General features: G+C 40.5%; 1 protein-coding gene across 3 annotated transcripts in view; it reads right to left on the bottom strand.

Moving 5' to 3' along the window:
• Positions 1-4,530: 4,530 nt before the first annotated feature.
• NAB2 (NGFI-A binding protein 2) overlaps positions 4,531-21,907 on the bottom strand; it is a 38,987-nt gene continuing 21,610 nt past the window's right edge. For 2 of the 3 annotated variants that reach the window (XM_056562514.1, XM_056562516.1), the window contains exons 2-7: positions 19,777-20,587; positions 15,499-15,632; positions 12,295-12,346; positions 10,124-10,241; positions 8,621-8,815; positions 4,531-7,176 (exon numbers count right to left, since the gene is read on the bottom strand). In XM_056562514.1, coding sequence (XP_056418489.1) covers positions 7,082-7,176; positions 8,621-8,815; positions 10,124-10,241; positions 12,295-12,346; positions 15,499-15,632; positions 19,777-20,587 — 1,405 coding nt within the window. In that variant the 3' untranslated portion in view covers positions 4,531-7,081. The remainder of the gene's footprint in view (positions 7,177-8,620; positions 8,816-10,123; positions 10,242-12,294; positions 12,347-15,498; positions 15,633-19,776; positions 20,588-21,907) is intronic. The other variant, XM_056562515.1, reaches the window with a different exon arrangement.

The following is a 21,907-nucleotide window of genomic DNA, read 5'->3' as shown; positions in this document are numbered from 1 at the left end:
ACTTTTCAGAGGTCATTCTACAGGGGGGTGGAGGGAGCTAATCTGTGATGTGAATGGTGGTGGATCCAGTGTTATCTCTGTGCAGTTGTCACCTTTCACTGTAGTCCTTGTCTGCTCTGAAAAGAAACGCATTACTGGAATCTGTACCAAACAGGAAGTCTCAGCTTAGAAAAAAAAACAGCAAGAAAGATGTAAAATAAATTTTATTGTTTCAAATAACAAAATAAATAATCTAATGTACAATAAAGTAAAAGACTACTGCTAGAGTTTCTATGCAGAACACGTACAGCAACACATATGCAATCAGTTAACACTGAGCTCACATATACGTGATACAGAATGCAAACAGATGGTCAGTGTCTTCTAAGATGAATATATAGATGCACGCTGTATTACTGGAAGCAAAGCAAAAGTACTATGTGGAAGCAGGGCCACGTATATTCTAGATCATGAGCTGTTTTGTACCTTGTCATTTTAATGAAGTGTAATACATTTATACAAAGAAAACATAAGAGTACCTGTCAGAGGCCAGTGGGTGCAGATATACAGCCCAATCTATTTTCTACGTGTGCAGACAGTACATAAAACACTTGCATCTACCATTTGGAGGATCAAAGGGCCATACAGTGGGCCACAGATGGTCCCACTAGCTTCTAATTGATGTTTTAACATTTTATAACATATATATCTATAGCATCTAAAGCATACCAGAATGTTGAATATATTCAAAGATAATACCTCGAGCTTCTCAAGCAAGTTTTATCGAAACCTTTCATGTAAAAAAGAATGCAAAGTGAAAGAATTCTTGGGATCGGAATAATGTTTTTTATAATAGTTAAAAACATATTGCTTTTGTGTGTGCTGTATCTGGCTGTTTATATGGGCATTGTCACTTGAAAAAGCTTTTGACATGTCCTAGTGACATATCAGAAGTTTTTAACAGCGAGGGTCTTAGTGCTCAGATTTTCACCGATCAGGAGGATGAGTCAGGAGAAGTCCCGGTTCAGCATGTTTTCTCACAGCTCCGTGTCACATGATCAAGTCACTCTCAATGTAAGTATATGAAGCATGTCTCAATCACATGACTCAGAGCAGCTAGAGGAGTGCATGGCCGCACAAACTTTGACCTTTCGCAAGGACAAGTCAAAAGTTTTTAAGGTGACAGGTACACTTTAAGTAGTCACTAACATTTCAACAAATATTTGCAAATATAATAAACTTTGTTATTTATGTTATTAGAGAAAAACCCCTCTTTCTATATTTATCCGGCTCTTAACCACCACACTTCCTGCTAATTATTCTGCAAATCCATTTAAGATGGATGAACTCCCTTAGAGATCAGCTAAAAGCTGTCCATAGAAGTCTATGGAAAAGGAATGTGGAATGAGTGAGAGTGACTTGAAAGAGAGAGAGAGAGGCATAGAGAGACTCAGAGAGGCTGCAGCAGCTTGTAGTAAGTGTTTTATCTCATCCAGGCTTAATTTACAGGGTACACTTCTCAGCAATGCTCTATATTATCTTCCATGCTGCTGCTACTAGCTCAGGGACAAATAAAAATTAGAGATGGAGCCTGCAGAGGGGAAAACTGGTAAAAAATAAAGCCATATAATGGCCAGAAATTCTGCTGCCTCTCATATATACACCTAAATAAGCTTATCCTGAAAAGTTTGTTGAAATGTTTGTGACCATTTAACCTTGCTATGTCCAGATATATTTACTTGCATTACTTACCTGCATTAAGGGATTTCTATTAAATATGTATGTTTATGATTTTAAAAAGTTATCATACTGGACGAAAATGTATTCCAATATCAATTGCTTTTGTATTGGTTTACTTTTTCTCTACAACATAATATTGGTAGGACATCCACAGCTAGTCTGAAACCATAAAGATAGAATCACATGAATGTGGCAATACGGTACATAATTGAACCAAACTAATAGAGAAATATTGGTCCTTCCAATATGGTTGAATTCTGACAATATAGCCAGGTCAACAAGCACAGCAGATGATTACACCATGAAAATGATATTGGAGCAGATAACTTTACAAAGTATTTTTCCCAAGATGTCTTTGAGATTCGCAATGTTAATATAACCTGTATGTAAAATGTTGGCAATAGAAGTTTACAATGCAACTACAAGGTACTCATAAATGCATAAACTCCATAAATGCTTACAATTGTACTAAAGTGCCAGTACATACAGGACACTAAAGCTCGATGAAAATATGTATATTTTTCAACTGTTATACATTGTATTTAGAAAGTCTTCAAACCCTTCCTTTTATTCACATTTTGCTATGTCAAGGCTTGTGCTGAAAAAAAAAAAAGCTTTCCTCTAACAATCTGCATTTAATACCATCATAATGAAAATGTAGAACATATAGCAAGTTTAGTAAAGAGTAAAAACTACAATTTTCTATGGACATAAATATTCAGACCCTTTGCTGTGACAAATGAAATTTAGCTCTGGCTTCTATTTCTCTGGATCATCTCTGAGATGTTCCTACACCTGAGATGGAAAGACAAAGTCCTGTCTTTATAAGGTCTCACAACTTACAATACATATCTGAGCATATACTAAGCCATGAGGGGGGAAATAACTACCTGTAGAGGTCAGAGACAGGTTTATGTGGATGCACAAGAAAACAGTAACCGCCATAATTCTTAAATGAAAAAAGTTTAGAACAAACAGGAATTTTCCTTGAGCTAGCCACCTGTCCGAACTAAGTAACTGAGGGAGAAGGGCTTTTGTAAGAGAGGTGACCAATAATCCAATGGTTACTCTGGCTGAACTTCTAAAGATCCTGTGTGGAGAGGGAAGAAACTTCCACAAGGTCAGCCATCACTGCACTATTCTACTAATCTAGGCTTTATGGCAAAGTGATCAGAAAGAAGCCTCTCTTCAGTAAAAGACACATCAAAGCCTGTCCGTAGTCAGCAAAAACGCACCTAAAAGACTCTCAGACTGTAAAAAAAACAAGATAAAACTTTCTGCCATGTCTGGAGGAAACAAGGCACTGCTCATCACCTTCCCAATACCATCCTTAGCTGGGGCAGGGAGACTGGTCAGGGTAAAGGGAAAACCGAATGCTGAAATACAGAGAAATTCTTAATGAAAACCTGATCCAGAGTGCTCTGGACCTCAGACTGGGCCAAACAATGACCCTAAGTCCTGACTTGAACTCCAACATCTCTGGGGAGACCTGAAAATGGTTTTCACTGAATTTGAGAGGATTTGCCAAGAAAAATGGGAGAAATCCCATTTCCAGGTGTGCAAGCCTTATGGCATCATACCCAGGAAGACTGGAGGCTGTGATCAATGCCAAAGGGGCTTCAACTAAGTCCCAAATGAAGGGTCTAAATACTAAATGTCAATATAATATTTTAGTTTTTTCTTTTAAACAAATTATCATAGATTCCTAACATTCTGTTTTCACTTTGTCATTATGGGATAATGAGTGCAGAATGATGGGAGGAAACCACAAGGCCGCAATATAACAAAATGTGAAACAAGTGAAAGGACTTTCTAAATGCACTGACTATGCAGATCCAGCTGCTCATGTAATGGAAACTGTTAGAAAGTGATACCATCCAGTTCCTGTTGTTACTGTACGGTTACTTTGACTGGCAGATACGTCCTGAGGAAACATTTATTGCTGTGTGTCGGGATGGGATGAGTTGCTTATTGCAAAGATTCTGAAAGGAAAGTTACTTTGTCCCTGTGGGTATGTCCTTTGTGAGCCCCCGCATCGCCTAGTTGGGCACTATCATTAAAAGTATAGGTAGACTTGTCTGCCTATGAATGTAGATTGTATGTTTTGGTCATACACACCCTAAAGATAGCACTAACATAGACATTATAAACATATGCATATCTAGGTGGATGATCATGATATTTGGACTTGAAAGGTTTGGCTGCTTCATATAGGCTATAGACAGGTCATGCTGCTGCTGGGACATCAGTTGCAATCTGCAATGGAACCCAGCATCAAATATTTAATTATCCTGCAGCATCAACACAGGACAAAGTAAGAACTACACTGTTCTCATTGTAATCAATAATCGCGGAGATGCCCTGTATTAACCCTTCAGAAGCGGCGATCAAAGCTGACCACCGCATCTGAAGCGAAAGTGACAGTAACCCGGCTGAAATCGCGGCGTCCCGAACAGCTTACAGGACATCGGGAGGGACCTTACCTGCCTCCTCGGTGTCTGCTCCGTGCCGGGATCCCCTCGTGCACGCCGTCCCGTCATCCAATAAGAGCGGCGTGGGTAGCGACGTGATGACGGCGACGTGATGACGGTGACGGAGAGCGTGGATACCGGGGAAGAAGACGTCCGGAGCGTTGGGGACACCCCGGGGACGCGACGACAGCGATGGAGCGACATCCAGGGCAGTGGTGACGGATCCGGAGCGGCAGGGACACGTGAGTATTACCTCCTATCCAGTGGTCTTCAACCTGCGGACCTCCAGATGTTGCAAAACTACAACTCCCAGCATGCTGGGAGTTGTAGTTTTGCAACATCTGGAGGTCCGCAGGTTGAAGATCACTGTTGGGTGCAGAATCTTTTTTTTCTAGATTTTGCACCTTTAAAATTGGGTGCATCTTATATGCCGATGCGTCCTATAGGGCGAAAAATACGGTACCCATTGGCAGATGGATCTAATTTTCTATATTGTATGCTTGATATCTGAAGGTAAATAGGTAGCGAGATCTCTACACAAATCTGTAATGTACATGGCTGTGAAGTCAGCAGTGCATTTATTGATCGGTGATTTTTGTTTTTTATGAAACATCTACAATCATTTGACATCATGCAGTGAAATATTTCTTACTACGGACAAAACAATTTTGACATTCAAGAAAGGACAAGACAAAATTCTACAGATATAATAACTACAGTATATCAGAATACAAGACTACAGACGATAATGGACACAGTTATACGTACAGCAAGATGACAGATTACTCAAGTGAAGTTAAGACTATAACATGGATTATACGATTCACTACTGCGCAGTGCCACTGTGTCAGAACAGAACACAATAAGTTAATAATAAAGGCAACTGAGGAACATTTTAGAGTTAACAACCATAAATAACATAAAATGGATTTCAATGTTCCTATTGGAATGTACAGTATAGTTGCTGATTCTACTTTATTATTGAGCTATCTATATACACAGTTAGCTGTATGCAAGTAGAAGAAATGCTTATCATGTACCAAGGCAAAGAGTAAATCATCTTGGTTACACATTTTTACTAACTACTGAAAACGCATTTTAACATACTGGCTTTATTGTATACTAACCAGCAAAGTGATTCCTATCTCCTAGAACTGCACGGAGAAGTGACAGCGGTGCTGCGATGGATTATCTGAGTCATTTATTGCAGGAAGAATACAGAGTCAGATTATTGCTTTGTAACAAAAAGGGGTCGGTCTAAGGGGATTATACAATAGAGGATTTAGACTGAGCTAAAGGTAAAAAGGAAATGCTCCCTGATATATACAAAACCCTATATGTATACAAAAGATAACCACAGCTCTGGACTTAATACATAGCATCCATAGTTGGGAGTTTTGGTTTGGTTATACAAGCCATTGAAACTTTTTACCCCACTGAACCGCAGTGTTTAGTAAGAGAATTCAGTAAATGGTAAAATCATACAGAAAGTCATAGGCAAAGATACTAGACCCAAGTCAAGGTTTATGGTAACCCCTGATTGTTCAACCCATTCTGCTTGCCTTTAGAGTAGTCTGGATGTATGATAGTAGCCTGAATACTGGTAAATGTATGCTTAATCTGGTCAAACTGCCATCGCCTTTGTATAAATCAAAGTATTTCCCAAATATGAATGATATATATATGAGTCCTTAGCTGTAACCCTGAATTAAAAGACAGAAAAAGGTGATGTATAGACTTATATTTTGATGTTTTCAGGTCTACTAATCTGTTAGCCATTCATGATTTCTTACCAACCTCGTGATAAGGACACTAACCTCAAAGAGGGGAATTGTTATAAAGCTGAATCATATATATATATATATATATATATATATATATATATATATATTTCTTATTTTTTATTTTTTTTAGGCTGGGCAGATGCTGACTGTATTGTTGTTCAATGGGATTACTGATAGGAATTCAAACATATCTTCTCCCTTGATCACTACATTGTCTTCAATATTTCCAATTCTAAGAGCTTGAAGAGATTCAACTACAATGTATATACATTTTTATAAGTCACTAATTCTAAGGGGTTGTATGACATCAGAAGACATAAAAGACACAAGCAGGGGGAAATCTATTGAGTTGTGTCAGCAAGGAGGCAAAACTGGAGCATCAGGGAGCATGGTAAGTACAGTATATAACTTCTTAGATCCTGGGACAACCCCTTTAAGGCATAGTTGTAGATTGCACCCAATCACTTTCTGATTTATTTTTTAAGAACTAATGCTGAGGTTATACATTGGAGAATATCAATGTTCCCCTGTCTGATCACTAAGACCTCATATATGTTGTTGCTTGGGAGCTGAGTCTTAAAGCGGCAGTAGACAACAACAGCTAAAATAGATAACAAAACTAGAATTCCCAAGCTAATACCCAAATTAAAAAGTCTAGTATTGTATTCATGACGTCCAGTTTGTATTATATAGCACTGAACTTCTATTACAAAAAAATCTGGCAACTAATGTTACAAAGCCATTTGTTGCTCTATGTAACAAATATGTCTAAAGAGAAACAGAATACAATAATCATTACAATATATTGGAACTTACAATAATGCCATACTTGAATAGAATATCACGTCATGGTCCATAAGTAGGTTTGGTACATTTAATTTCGGCTAATCCTACAATCTGAGTGATTGACCAGACACGGCATGGCTTTACCTGCTGTCCAGTCTATATGATTGCGCTGGTAATATTCAATGTAGAGGCCACTGGAGCTGGTAATACGTCATTATTAGAGATGGCTCAGTGTCCTACATGGCTTTAGGGGAGGGAATAAATGGTTTCTGTAGTTGTTACTTCTTATCTTTACATTGTATTCATTTTGCCTGGTTTGCTTTATTCTTGTTCCTTGCAGCTGCCAGATCTGAGGTCAGTAATTTGCGGAGAAACTGGCAGGCTTGAACAGCTTTCTGAACCACCATCATCACATTCTGCATGGAGAAATAAAAACAGGCTATTGATTATAAAGATAAAAGAGATAGAACATTAACAGCAGTTAGACAAACAGAAAACAACAACCCTCTACTATGTAAACTGATAAAGTTGCAGATCAAGTGTTCTAAAAGATTATTGTGAATTGTTTCATTTTCATACATGAGAGATAAAATTATTATTAGGTGCGTCCCAGTCTAATTTTTTTTAATATTGTGCTTCTGATGATAGTTACTCATTGCTGCTTTCATGACAAGCCATCTCAGTAGGACCCACCTGCTCAGCCAATCACTAGCCAGTTATTGTCACACTCCACAGGTTAGGGGATAAGTGTTTGATCGTGAGACGGTCTGACCACTGGTACCCTCTGCAATCTCCTGTACAAGGTCCTATTCTCACTGCTATACTTACCAATCCCCAGAGTGCTCTGGCCCCCCTCCTTCTGAGATGAACAGGAGTGACAGCCAGAGCCAGGAGTGTCTCAGCCAGAATGCTCCGGAGACTGGTTAGTAGACAGACGAGAGGGGGGCCCCATACAGGAAATCACGGGAGTGCTGACGTTTAATAAACACTTCTCCCCTATCCTGTGTATAGGGGATAAGTTTATTTCTCCTGAGAACCCCTTTAAACCAAAAGTGTTAGGTTGAGTATGTTTGAACTTGCAGTATGTTATGGAGTAGGAGGAGATAAGAAAATCAATATTTAGTTTTTTGGGGAAAATATTTAGTATAACTTGTATTTTAAATATACAAAAAATCATTCAGGGCTTAGGAGTCTAGTGGGTGGTCCTCATCAGTGATTAACAGCTATCTCTATATACACAGTCATATAGGGAAGATTGACAATCATTAGGTGACCCCCCACTTGACTCCCACTTGACTCCCACTCTAGGTCCAGAATGAAAATGGATTTAAATGAATTAAAAACAAATTATACAGAATGTTTGCCTGCAAAATTATATATATCAATCTACTCAGCTCCTCCTGCTACATAACAGCCCTGATTTACTAAGTGTGGAGTGTTGTTTTCCTTGTGGCGTTTTTTCCCCCAACAGATATTTTTTCCATGGTATTTACTAAGGTTTCCCTATGTTTTGCACTTTTCCTTACATTTTGCTTTTTTTACACATGCTCTGATCTGTGGGGTTTTCCTCAGCTCAAGTCCACCACATTTTGTGTGGAAACCTAAGTAAATATGTTAGGATTTTGTGAAATGTTGGTCAGGTTTTTTTCAATTAGCTATTAATTTAACAGGTTCACTTTACACAAAAGGTCATTTTCTGACCATTTATTCCCTTTAGGGCCCATTCAGGCAGCAGAATATCATAATGACATTATCTGCGGGGCAGGCATGCATATTGTGTAAATAGGCCCTTAACGTAAAAAGGATACAGGTAACTATATCTACATTAGTCACATTTCAGTAGAATAGGCAACTCCCTACCGGCAATATGTGGAGTACCAGGCACACACAGACTGAGACGGCCCAGCCTATCACGTGACACAAGCCTGGCAAGTCGTAAGCCTTCATCCATCAGTGTTTGTTGCAAAAGCTGTCTGCTCCATGGTGCTGGATGTGGTAGAGCAAGGGATAGGTCTGTAGCTCCAGGCGAGGTGGGTATTCTTACCGTTACAGCTGCTTAAAAAACCACAAACATAACGATATGAAATTGGTGTGAATATAAACCTAGAAACACTGTGTCACAAGAACTGTAATTTACCCATAATGGGAAAAGCAAAGAAGGTCTGATCTCCAGGGAATACTGCTGAGAACCTATCACTCTGCCTCCGATCCACATGATATCTGGGATCTGTGAGGTTGATTTTAATGTAGATTTAGATGCACAATTATTTACAGATAAGTGACAGGTTGCTTTCACTTTGTTTCATGTGGTCAATCAAAAGAGTTTTATTTTCTATTTCAATCAATGGGAGGTGGATTTCCATGCAGAGGTGTGCTGATTTAGATGAGGAAATTTGCATTTGAATGTGAACATGCCCTTAGTCAGTGAGAACCCAGTCCTTAATACAATCTTTATTATCACTAATGTATGAATAAAAAGAAAGCACCAGGCACTGTCTACTCGTCTGCTAGCTAAGTTCTCCTGTCCGGTCTATCGGATATATATGTAGCCTGCTGTATAAAGTGCTGTGGGGAGCATCTACGTCTGATATAGAGAAAAGTCTTTCATGCAGCAACAGTGAGAAATGAAAACAGACGGACGACTCACTCGTACAGCAAAATTCTTCTTTATTCAGTGCTGGCAGTATGAAATTACAGCAGGTACAAGGGGGATCTTTCAGCAGGAACGCAGGGCTGTGGAGTGCAACAACCGTATCGCTTCAGACTGAAGCTTCTGTCACGCCCCCTCCCATAGGCTTGCATTGAGGGGCGGAGCGTGACATCACATGGGGGCAGAGGCGTGACGTCACACGCCGCCGGCCCTTAGGTTGCCGGTAATCAGACCCGGAGCGAACACGCTCCGGGGACTGATTACAAACGGGGTGCCGCGTGCATGATCCCGGGCATCCCCAGCTGCGGGACTCCCGCGATCAGGCATCTTATCCCCTATCCTTTGGATAGGGGATAAGATGTGTAAGCACCGGAGTACCCCTTTAAACTTTCATAGAAAATAGGCCAAAAGCATCAAATGTTTGCTAATCAAGCTGTTGTCTGACAAACAGAAAAGTAGGGGCTTACATACAATGAAAGCTGATCGCACTGCTGCTATGGGTCTATAGAGAGATGAGGCCCAGCCCTTGTTGATCCCATCTACTTTTGTACTAGGTGGCAAGAACATATTCAGGACTTCAGGGCTCATGTGAAGCTTTGGAATGGATCCCCTCTCTTCTATATATATATATATATATATATATATAACCAAGCCTATGCATCCATGCACGCAATACATACATTAATATACCGTATGATAACTGAAGATCTCACCTTGCAAATGACCATCCATGCTTTCCCCAGAAACACTGCCGCTGTCCTCCTCTAAGCTATGTCTTGCTGATGTAGTAGTTACACCTTCTGATTCTCCTTGTAGTGGGACTTCCACAACCTGATGATAAAAGTTATCAATGTCCAGAAACTATTACAATATTACAATTAAATCATTTTCTACCTTCATCCTGTTCTTTCCTATACTACTATCACTTTGGTTAAAATGTGCATTGGAAGGTTTGAATCCATCTCAATAAATGCATTGCTGCAAATAATTCTACAATATCTTATTACAGTCTAGAGTGTGGCCCATGACTTATTTTGAGGCCCATAGTAGTTTTAGCTTGGCGCAAAAAGTAATCTCTAATAGAAATCTTTGTTGAAACATAAGTCTTCCACTTCTGTCTAGTGCAAATATGTGAAAGACATTAGGTCAGGCACTTTAGGTTTAATACTCAACTATTTTGGCACGGGAACATATTACACATGTATTCCTTATTATTTCTAATAATAGATTTTAAAAATAACTAAATAGAGAAATACAGATGTCAAGCATTTACTTATTTGTCAGCCTCCAAAACGTTCTACAATGCACTTTTTTATCCTGTAATATTGTAGGGGTTCTCCCTCAATTACATTTTAACCAAGTTGACTAATGAATAAAGGCAAAAAGGAAGGCAATTTTCCCCTCCGTAGGGATAAACTTCATTTATTCATCTTAATCTCTGCTCATTTTGGGCTAAGTAGTCAGGAGGGTGATTGACAGTTCTCTCTATAGTCAAACTTATACACAGACAGATGTCAACCACTGAGTAGGAATAGAGGGAGAGAAAAAGAAGCAGTGACGGCGCTACAATAGTGCAGTTAATCCAGGGGTGTAGGCATATAACATCTGTAAATGAACTGTAATATGCTCACCTTTTAGGGTTGTGCGGGCAGGCACAACACTGATTTGTGCTTTGAGTAGGCAGAAGAGTCGGGAGGCAGCCGGCCGTCTGTCCCGCTATACCAGCGGTAGAGTTTGCAGATGTGCTGTAACAGACAAGGTATAACCTGGCAGGGTAATCCAGATATCTGTCTAAGAAAAAATTCCGACTTTTTGGCTTGAACGACGCACAACCGAGGAGTCACATAAGTCTCATGTGACTCCAAGGTTGTGCGCCGTTCAAGCCAAAAAGTCGGAATTTTCTCCCAGACATCTGGATAACCCTGCCAGGTTGTACCTTGTCTGTTACAGCACATCTGCATTCACTGAGTAGGACAGCCCACTTGACTACTTAGCCCGAAATGAACAAAATTTCCATTAAAGGGGTTCTCCACTGCCCTGTCTTCCAGTGCTCCGCTCGCAGCGTCCGGAAGTTTATTACTCCGGACGCTGTGTGCAGGCTTCCGTGTTCAAGGCCGCCCCCTCGTGATGTCACGCCCGCCCCCTCGTGACAGTGGTCGCGCCCCCTTCCCATAGACTTCTGTTGAGGGGGCGGGTGTGAGGCGGCGGGGGCGGCCTCGAACACGGAAGCCCGCACACAGCATCCGGAGTAATAATCTTCCGGACGCTGCGAGCGGAGCACTGGAAGACAGGGCAGTGGAGAACCCCTTTAATAAAGGGGTATAGCAGCTCAGCCTAATTCACTTTTATAGAGCTGGGTTGCAATACCAAGTACAGTCCATGGACAGGTGTGAGTGGTGCTGTGTCTAGAAGAGAGCAGGCATGTTTTTCTAATCCTGAACAACTCCTTGAAGACCATTTTCTCATCACGATTAGTGCCTCAAATGCATGGATACAATTCCTAAAGCTGAAATCCAATGCAATCGTACCTGTGCGTGTATAGGCACGGGACAGGCACATACGCATTCACTCCTATGGCCTGCACAGACCCAATGGTAGTCGGATAATGACTAGGTTCAGGTCATTTTCTGAGCACCTCCGGCTTTGGACTCGGGCTGAAAATCATTGTCAAACAAGTCTAAAGACGGAGTGCAGGTAGGAAAAACTACATTTCAGGGGTTGGAAAGTGTTCAATTGCAAGATTTTTTTTTACAAGAATTCTTGTAGCCATATGTTCTATGATGTGTCCAAAAAACGATCATAACAATAGATACGCTTCAAGGATAATAATAACAGAAAATCTATTCTATCAAGAGAGAGAATTGTTCACATTTATTGCCATTACCTCTTGCTTTGGTATTTTTGTTGGCGGTGCACCTGTCTCCTCAGGGTTTAACCTTAAGGAAATACATTAGATGTTAATGGGTGAATTTCTTAAACTAGCAATAATATAGCAAAATGTTCTATGTATATTTCACAACTGTAGAACTGTGAACAACGACATATGATTTAGCAGTAAACTATATGGGCTAACAAGTAGTTAAAGGGGCACTCTGCCCCTAGTATCCTTTGGATAGGGGATTAGATGTCAGATCGCGGGGGTCCCGCCGCTGGGAACCCCGGGATCTCCGCTGCAGTGCCGCGCTGTCATTACTGCACAGAGCAAACTGATAGCGGGGTGCTGCAGCGGAGATCCCGGGGGTCCCCAGCGGCGGGACCCCCGCAATCTAACATCTTATCCCCTATCCTTTGGATAGGGGATAAGATGCTAGGGGTGGAGTATCCCTTTAACATGAGCCTGCCCACCACCAGCAATGAATAACATAGGGGGAGATTTATTAAAACCTGTCCAGAGGAAAAGTTGCTGAGTTGCCCATAGCAACCAATCAGATCGCTTCTTTCATTTTTGACAAGGCCTCTGAAAAATAAAAGAAGCAACTGCATCACTCTTCCTCTACACACATTTTGATAAATCTCCCTCTTTGTCCCTAAGCTACTGTCACTATTTGACTACTGACAAAGTAAAGGTGTGGTATACAGGTTGATATCAGGGGTCACCGTACGTAGTTAGGGAAATAGGTAAAGGTACAAATATTTGCACATTGCATAATAATGTCACTTTTTAAAGGCCTATCACCCCGGCATCTCCAAAGTACAAGTGTATACAGCAGTGTGCTAATAGTGTAGAGCTGGGTTTCCCAACCAGTATGTCTCCAGTTGTTGCAAAACTACAACTCTCAGCATGCCCAGACAGCCAACGGCTGTCTGGGCATGCTGGGAGTTGTAGTTTTGCAACAGCTGGAGACACACCGGTGTAGCAGCTAAAAGAAAAAACCCTTTTCACTAGTATGGCCTACTTTAATGCAAAAAAGTGTATACTGTAGACTGTGGCTTCATTCACATCTCGTTTTTGCAATATGGTTCCCGTATCAGTTTTTTTTTTTTTTTTAAACGTATGTCTCAAAACCGGACCGAACCGTATATACCTCTGTACAGTTTTAAACCGTATACGGTTTGAAAACGGATGTCCGGTTGCATACGGTTTAATACGTTTTTTGAAAAAAAAATAACGGATACGGTTTTATGTTTGTCCTTAATTAAATAAACTTCTTCTTGTTCTATTTGTGGGAAGAACCTTCGGCATGCACTGCGCATGTGCAAACTGCAAAACCGTATTGTGCAAACTGGATGATAACCGTACGCACATACGGTTCTGTACGGTTCCCATTGACCACCATTTTTTTTTTTAAACGTATATGGATTGTATCCGTTTTTTTTCACCCGGACATAAAACCGTAGAATGATAAAACCGTAAATGATGCAAAACGTGCACAACCGGATGCTTCGTTTGGCATACGGTTTTCAATGACATGTGTATACATGGTTTGCATTACGGTTCCATATGGTCTTTACACTGAAACCGGATATGGGAACCGTATTGCAAAAACGAGATGTGAATGCAGCCTGTATCTGAGAATAACGATGCAAATAACAGTGCATATGCATTGGTTAAGATTATGAATAACTGAACCATAGGCCCTAAACTTTATTTGAAGCTGGCCTGTCAGCAGAAAAACAGGGGTTTACATAAGCCCATGGCTAGTCATCAGAATTCCATACCTTTTTTTATCTTCATAGTTCCTTCCAATGCCAAGATATAAGCCTTTTTGTTAATATGTACACAAGGCTCAAATGCCCAGGGGGTGTACCCTAACATGGGAAGAGCCCAGGTACGTCCAGCCCATGTCCTCTTTATCACCGCCCCATGGACTGCTTGCATCTTCCCACCCCGTTTGACAGCCAATAGATAAAGAGGAAATGGGCTGGCTAACCCTGGGCACATGCCATGCTGGAGAACGCCCCCTGGGCACTTGATCAACATGTACTTATTAACAAAAAGGCCTATATCTTGGCACTGGATAGGTCTATGGAGATAAAAAAAAAAAAAAAAAATGTATGCCCAGAATTTGGATGACTAGCACAATTAAAGGGGTTCTCCACTGGAAAAAAATTTTTTTTAAATCAACTGGTGCAAGAAAGTTAAACAGATTTGTAAATTACTTCTACTTAAAAATATTAACCCTTCCAGTACTTATCAGCTGCTGAATGCTACACAGGAAGTTCTTTTCTTTTTGAATTTCCGTTTGTCTTACCACAGTGCTCTCTGCTGCCACCTCTGTCCATTTTAGGAACTGTTAAGATCAGGATAGTTTTGCTATGGGGATTTTCTCCTACTCTGGACAGTTCCTAAAATGGACAGAGGTGTCAGCAGAGAGTACTGTGGTCAGACAGAAAGGAAATTCAAAAAGAAAAGAACTTCCTGTGAACCATATATCAGCTGATAAGTACTGAAAGGGTTACGATTTTAAAATAGAAGTAATATACAAATCTGCTTACCTTTCTGGCACCAGTTGATTAAAAAAAATGCTTTCCAGTGGAGTACCCCTATAAGCTATGGGTAATTTACTTCTCTGTTTTATTGCTCACTGGTGCACTGTTATGGGTTGGTCCAAAGAGCATATTGCATTGTATTGCAGTGAAGGACAATCTATCCCCTATCAAAGGCCTAGGGCATGTGTCTGATCACAAGGGGTCTGACCACTGGGACCCCCTGAAATTCCCTGCCCGGAGTTCCAGTTCTTCATGTGCCTGGAGCAGTGGTTGGCACACGCCCTCCATTCATCTATATGGGAGAGCCAAAGAAACCAAGGCACTTCCAGCTCTCCCACAGAGATGAATGGGGGGTGTGCCAACCCCCAATCCATGTGCAAGGTGAGCTGGAGTGCCGGGCAGGAGATTGGACCTCTCACGAGCAGACCCTTTTCCTCTATTATTTGGATAGGGGATAAATTGTCCTTCACTGCAGTACTCCTTTAACCTGTTGGCCCAAGTTACCTCAGGCTGACCTCTCAAATGTGTAAAAAATGAACAAATGATCCACCACGGCAATGCAAAGGGCACAACACTATGCTGTTGTGGACCTAAAGAATCGGTAAGTTGACAATCACTCAAAGTTTTAATATGTTCTATACACTGGATGAAGACTCACCTAGAACACTTCAGAGATGCCAAGTAGGAGCTCTCTCGGGCCGCTTGTCTTGCTAGGGAGAAGAGCTCTACCCTCCTAAGGAGCAAGGTGTTATCCCTCATACAACACTGAGCTGCCGCTTCATTTATCGTGAGCTGATAATAAAATATAAAAGACAATGATTATCGTCACAGAGAAAAGTATGGAAACAGCAAGAACATGTAGGGATATATGAGCAGGGAATACATGAGGTAGGATTATACAGAGAGCAAAACATAGATAGGTAGAATTATTGGTATTGACACAAATGATGGGAAGATGGACTACAGATGGGCTATGGATAGTTGTGGGGATTGACAATCTAATCCAGTGTTGAACATGATGGACCGCGAATGATGCGAGGATGGGCTACAGATGGGTTATAGATAGTTGTGGGGATTGGCAATCTAATTCAGTGTTAAATATTGTGGACCACAAATGGTGGGAGGATGGGCTATAGATGGGCTATGGATACCTGTGGGGATTGGCAATCTAATCTAGTGGTGAACATTGTGGACCGCAAATGATGGGAGGATGGACTACAGATGGGTTATGGATAGTTGTGGGGATTGGCAATCTAATCTAGTGGTGAACATTGTGGATCACAAATGATGGGAAGATGGCTACATGTCGAGAAGTAAAGATGGGCTATAGATACATGTCGGGATTCATAATCTAATTCAGAGTTGAACATTGTGGACCACAAATGATGGGAGGATGGAAGTGTAAGTGAGCAGAATTGGAAAGATTGAGAAATATACATCATTTTGATAGGATTACTATGATAAAGTGTATGCATTTCGTAGAAGACACATTAAAGCTAGGATTCCACTTGGTTTTTTTTTCCAGCATTTTGTTTCACTGAAAAAAATGTCAGGAAAAACGCCAGTGCAATTTCCTGCATCTGACATTTTTTCTGGCGTTTTTGCATTTGAGTTGAATTTTTTTATAATGAACTTTTAATTAATTTTAAATAAAGTGTGTGTGTTTCACTTTTTTTCCTCAATTTTTTTTAATTTTTTTTAGGTAGTACTACTACTCCCAGCATGGAACAGACTTTTCCATGATGGAAGTAGTAGTACCTGTACTAATAGACATATCCTGACACCCGATGCGATCATCCATAATATAGCAGAGATGTGGAGCGGCTCTATACAGCGCTCGCATCTCTGCTCTGTACTACGGTCAGTGATGTGAATAGAACATCACTCATTCATATTTTCCACCCAGAGTGGGGATTGGCCGGATGGTTGCAGCCAATCACCACTCTCAGAGGGAAATATGAACGAGTGATGTTCTATTCATTTCACTGGCCGAAGTATAGTGCAAAGATGCTCCGCATCTTTGCACTATACTTCTCAGGGATGAAGGATGATCGCAGGGGGTGTCAGGAGTGACACTTGCTGTGATCTTTCCTTAACTGCAGGTATTATTACACCCATCATGGAGCACATTCTGCTCCATGTTGGGAGCTGTAGTACCTTGCAGTTAAGGAAAGATCACAGCAGATGTCTCTCCTGTAACCCGCTGTGATCCTCCTGTATAATGTATAGATACGTCCGGCCGCTCTTCTATGGTCCCCTGCACTGATGTATATACACACCTATTCATGTTTCCCACAGAGAGCTGTGATTGGCTGGAACCATCTGGCCAATCACAGCTCTCTGCGGGAAATATGAATAGGTGTATATATACGTCAGTGAACCATAGAAGAGCGGCCGCCGCATCTATACATTATACAGAAGGATCACAACAGAACCCGGGGTGATCTGTCAATTAGTACAGGTACAACTACTCCCATCATGGAAATAAAAAAATAAAAAAAGTGAAACACACACACACACACTACATTATTATTAATGATTTGTCGACTATATTTTTTGTGCCCTGCCCGCACACAGAAATGATCCCTGTTTAAAAATTAATAAAAATGTTGTTATAAAAAAGATAAATTTTGTAAAAAAGATAAATTTTGTTAAATACAATTTTTTTCCATCACTACTGTATCTTTTGTATAATTTTTTTAATGGTACCCTAGGAAATGTTATTAAAAAAGGTATCTCCAACACTTTTTTGGATTGCTTAAGTCCAAAAGAGAATGAAAACCGCCTGCGAAAACGCCAAAGTTAAAACCCACATGGCAGTTTTTCTTGGTGGTTTTTTACTCCCATAGGCTACTATGGGAGAAAAACACCACGATTTCAGGGGGATTTCATGGGGGGAAAAAACGCCATAGGCTAAACATGCTGCGATTTTGCAAAACCACCAAGGAGCCGAAAAACGCCAAAAAAGAGTGAAAAAACGCAATAAGGATAAAAAAAAACCGCCAAACTGAAAAAGTGGAAAAATTATTTAGCATTTTCTCATTGATTTACAGTTATCATCTTGCCATAGTGTTTTTTGGCTGAAAAAAACGCCATGCAGCAGAATTGGCGTTTTTCTCCCCAAAAAACAAGTGGAATTCCAGCCTAATAGATGCTTTTTTTCTTTAGTTACTGACTAAAATTCTCTAAATCATCTCAAAACCCACAGAGGACAGGGACGAAATATGTAAAAAGGAAGCGTAAAATGTTCCCTATTAAGGTGGCCTGATATTTTTGTTTAGAAAAGTATATAAATAGGCTGCAAAATAGCCATATTTTAACTCTTTTAAGTGTTGTGTGCGCTTCATATGACAACTGCTTATTTCCAAGCACTTCAGATGAGCTGGCACTGCTGTGTTCCTTCCACCCCCACACAGTACATTAGAGCTCTCGGTGCTTGAGTTATTATGATACAAGCATGGAGAGAGGCTGCGCGGGGAGCATGACTAGCATCAGCTCATCTCTCCCGTTCCAGGGCATTAGTTATGCTGCGGTGTATGGGATTTCATTGGCATTATCATACCTGCTTATCCATAATGGGTATTTATTAATAGATATTATTATGGAATTTCAGTTTATTAATAGGCATCATATTACTGTTATAGAAATAATAATAATAATAATAATAATAATAATAATAATAAAATTGCATGCCCTACAAAGAGAGAAAGAATGGATCTTCCTGTTCTATGTAAATAGAATATTCATTGGGGGTATTAATTGAACTTTTTTTTGCCCCTCTTTTGTGGCGCATGCCACTTGCCTTTGGATTTGCGCCAAATGCTGCTCCTCAAAAATTTTACTATAGTGATTTTCAGAAGAAATTTCTGCATTTTTGTTGTGCAAAAAATCCCTTTGGAACTGCTGGAAAAAGATATTTTGGCACAGGGAAAAGTTTACAATGCTCGAAATTAATGAGAAAACATGTTTGTGTTTGTGAAAACGTTAACCTTTTCAATATACCTCATTATGAAATGTTTTTTTTTTTCCATTTTATAGACATCCCCATACCATCCAGAATATAATCCTGTCTGACTGCAGCATCATCTTTGTTCAAGCTGAAACACAGGCTGGGACAACGCCCAGGAAGTGAGGGTGGGCCTAGCACTCCTCTGTCCTAACAGAGTGCAGCATGAAAAGAGAGAGGAGGGGGTTACAGAGCAGCCTGCAGTGATTGGATGAAGAGACCCAGCACAGCAGATTCAGGGAGGAAGTGAATGCATAGTGAGTGAGGACAGGCTCAGTGCTTGCTTCGGACATGCCTCTTCCTGAGAAGTGGATGTCATTATAAGTGAGCAGCAGAATGGAGCAAAATACAGACACTATACACATAAAAAGCATTAAAAAAAGGAGAAAAGAGGAAAGGCGTTCCCTGAGTAGTAAAGCCAGCAAGAGGGTAGAGAGGAAAATTACTGCGATCTCCGTGCTCACCCTGCTAAGTTGTGTGAAGACATACACAACTATGCTGATTGCATGTGATTTTAAGGATCACAATCCTGTTGTCTGCAGCCTTCCTGGAGGGTGTGTGGAATAAAACAAGACTTCAAGGAGAAACCAGGATTTTCGGCGCTGACCATAGAAAAGGTATCGGAGCCCAGGTAAAGGAAAGAGGTTTATTAGCAAAGCGTTTCACCGCGCTTGCGCGGCTTCATCAGGCTACTCATTCAGCCTGATGAAGCCGCGCAAGTGCGGTGAAACGCGTTGCTAATAAACCTCTTTCCTTTACCTGGGCTCCGATACCTTCTCTATGGTCAGCGCCGAAAATCCTGGTTTCTCCTTGAAGTCTTTTTTTATTCCACATAAAAAGCATGTAAAACATCTGCATGACTGAGTGACATATATAAGCATTATTTATTTCCTGTGAAATTTTGCAGTGGAAGCAAATGAGCTTGCTGACCTCATGCAGAGTGAGTCTCTTTCCTTCCCGCCTCTTCGAGTCACTTCTTCCATAAATAGCACTGTGTCTTCGAATCTCCCTTTCTTTTTTTGGCCCTCCCTCTGGGATCTGAAAGATATGGCCTAGTGATCGTCCCAATTTTTTGTTTATTTTCAGCATGGATCGCGCCTCAGTTATATCTCCCCGCGGTAAGCCTTTCATTAGCCTCTCAACGCTTTCAGAGATCACATGTGCCAGCTCAGGATCTAATCTTTCACCTGCTGTTGCATATTGAGTTCCTCTCCCATCTTCATCATCATCAACATCTTCATCATCTCCTTCATTTAGTTCTGGAGACACTTGCACTGTCCATGGCCTGTTATCTAGTTGGGAAGGAGATCTTTTACCAAGCTGGTCTTGTTGTTCTGGAAGAACAAAACCACTAATTCCTTTGTTTAAAGTTTCGATGTTACCAACATGTCCATTGCATGGTCGGGCTACTCTGCCCATTGTTTCTGATATCTTAAACAATGGTATACTGGCACTGAGAGGGACGCTGTTCAATGGGGGCTGGTTAAATAGTCCTGGATTAGTAGCCCAATCTCGTAAGGCCTTTTGCAGCCGTCTGACGTGGAGTGGCTTTGTAGCCATGCCAACCAAAGACATAATTTCCAAGAATTCTTCTTCTCCAGCCTCACATAACTGCTGAACATCATCACCTCCCTGCTGGATGAAGGTATCATAATAACCTAATAAGTTGGCTCTCTGTAGAACTCGATACAGCTGCAGCTCACCCAGGGTACGTGGGAGGGTAGTTGTTTCTGCTATGATCCTACAGGTCAAAACAAAATGAAAGATATGTATAAACAAGAAATAATGGCAGAAGAAAATAAGAACAATTCTACAAATGATAAAAGCACTACAATAACTATGGTATAGTCATTACATTTTCTACAGAAAACTGTCTGCATTGATTACTTGTAAAGTTGGCATAATGTTGCTGCAAACCGGCTTAGACTTATTGACAGATAAAGTTTTATAACCCTAGTTACCTGAAAACCATCAGAAAAAAGAGTTGAGTTTTTAGTACCGTAAAAAGTAGATGAAAAACAGCAAAAAGTTACACAAAAATATTGTAAAATGCTATATTTCACCATATGACCCAATCGACATCAAACATGGAGCTTCACCATAAAGTATTGTACGAAACGGCTGGCATTGCCTCTAAACGCGCTCCACTTTGTCTCTGCATGACCCCGTAAACTCCCGGACGCGCTGATACCGTCCCGGCGGTGAGTGCATGTATGCTCTTTTTTGTTATTGACAATTATAAAATCAATTTCTAAACAGTATGACATTTACGTAAAACACATAGGATGGTGCCAGCCAGGTCTAGAGCCATAAAAAAAAGGGGGAGATAAATAAAAATTGTCTTTCTTAGACAGTTTCAACTTATACTAGATAGTCTTAGAGTTCACCCAATTCTTAACTGTTTCTCTGGCTGTTTCTAAATGTGGTCTATCTTTAAAAGTATCTTGTCTAAGTTTTAGAACACTTTAAAATTGGCTTACTTTTAAACCACAAATGTGTGCCAAAATGTTCTTGTTATATTTAAGCTATGTCCCTTTATGTGGGAAAACCACACCCATTTTCTGCTAAGCCCAGCCCCTTCGTCAAACATGGCACACATCTCTATTATTTGTGGCTAATTATTTTTGACATTGTGCCTAATAACACAAGTGCCAGTTTTGTTTTTTTATGGCACAAATGATGCCAAAATTCTGACTCACATACTTTATTTATCTTTCACATTAAATTCTACAGCTCATTCATTGGAGTGGCACAATGTTGCATTCATGGTATATCATGTGTACAGTTATAACAGGGATAGGGTGTCCCATAACTAGACCTCATCTTGTTGCATGCTTGGTATCTCATGTGTATAGTTGTAAGAGTGACCATGTGTCCTATAACTAGACCTTGTCTTGTTGCACGAATGGCATTTCATGTGTGCAGTTGTAAGAGTCATGTGTCCCATAACTAGACCCTTATCTTGTTGTGTACATGGCATCTCATGGGTGCAGCTGTAAGAGTGATCATGTGTTCCATAACTAGAGTTTATCTAAAGGTCTCCATATACTTTAGTCCAAAG

This window comes from Hyla sarda, chromosome 2, assembly GCF_029499605.1.
Source record: "Hyla sarda isolate aHylSar1 chromosome 2, aHylSar1.hap1, whole genome shotgun sequence".
NCBI classification, from domain to species: Eukaryota; Metazoa; Chordata; class Amphibia; order Anura; family Hylidae; genus Hyla; species Hyla sarda.
The sequence above is the reverse complement of the archived record's forward strand: the minus strand, read 5'-3'. Positions and strand labels throughout refer to the sequence as shown.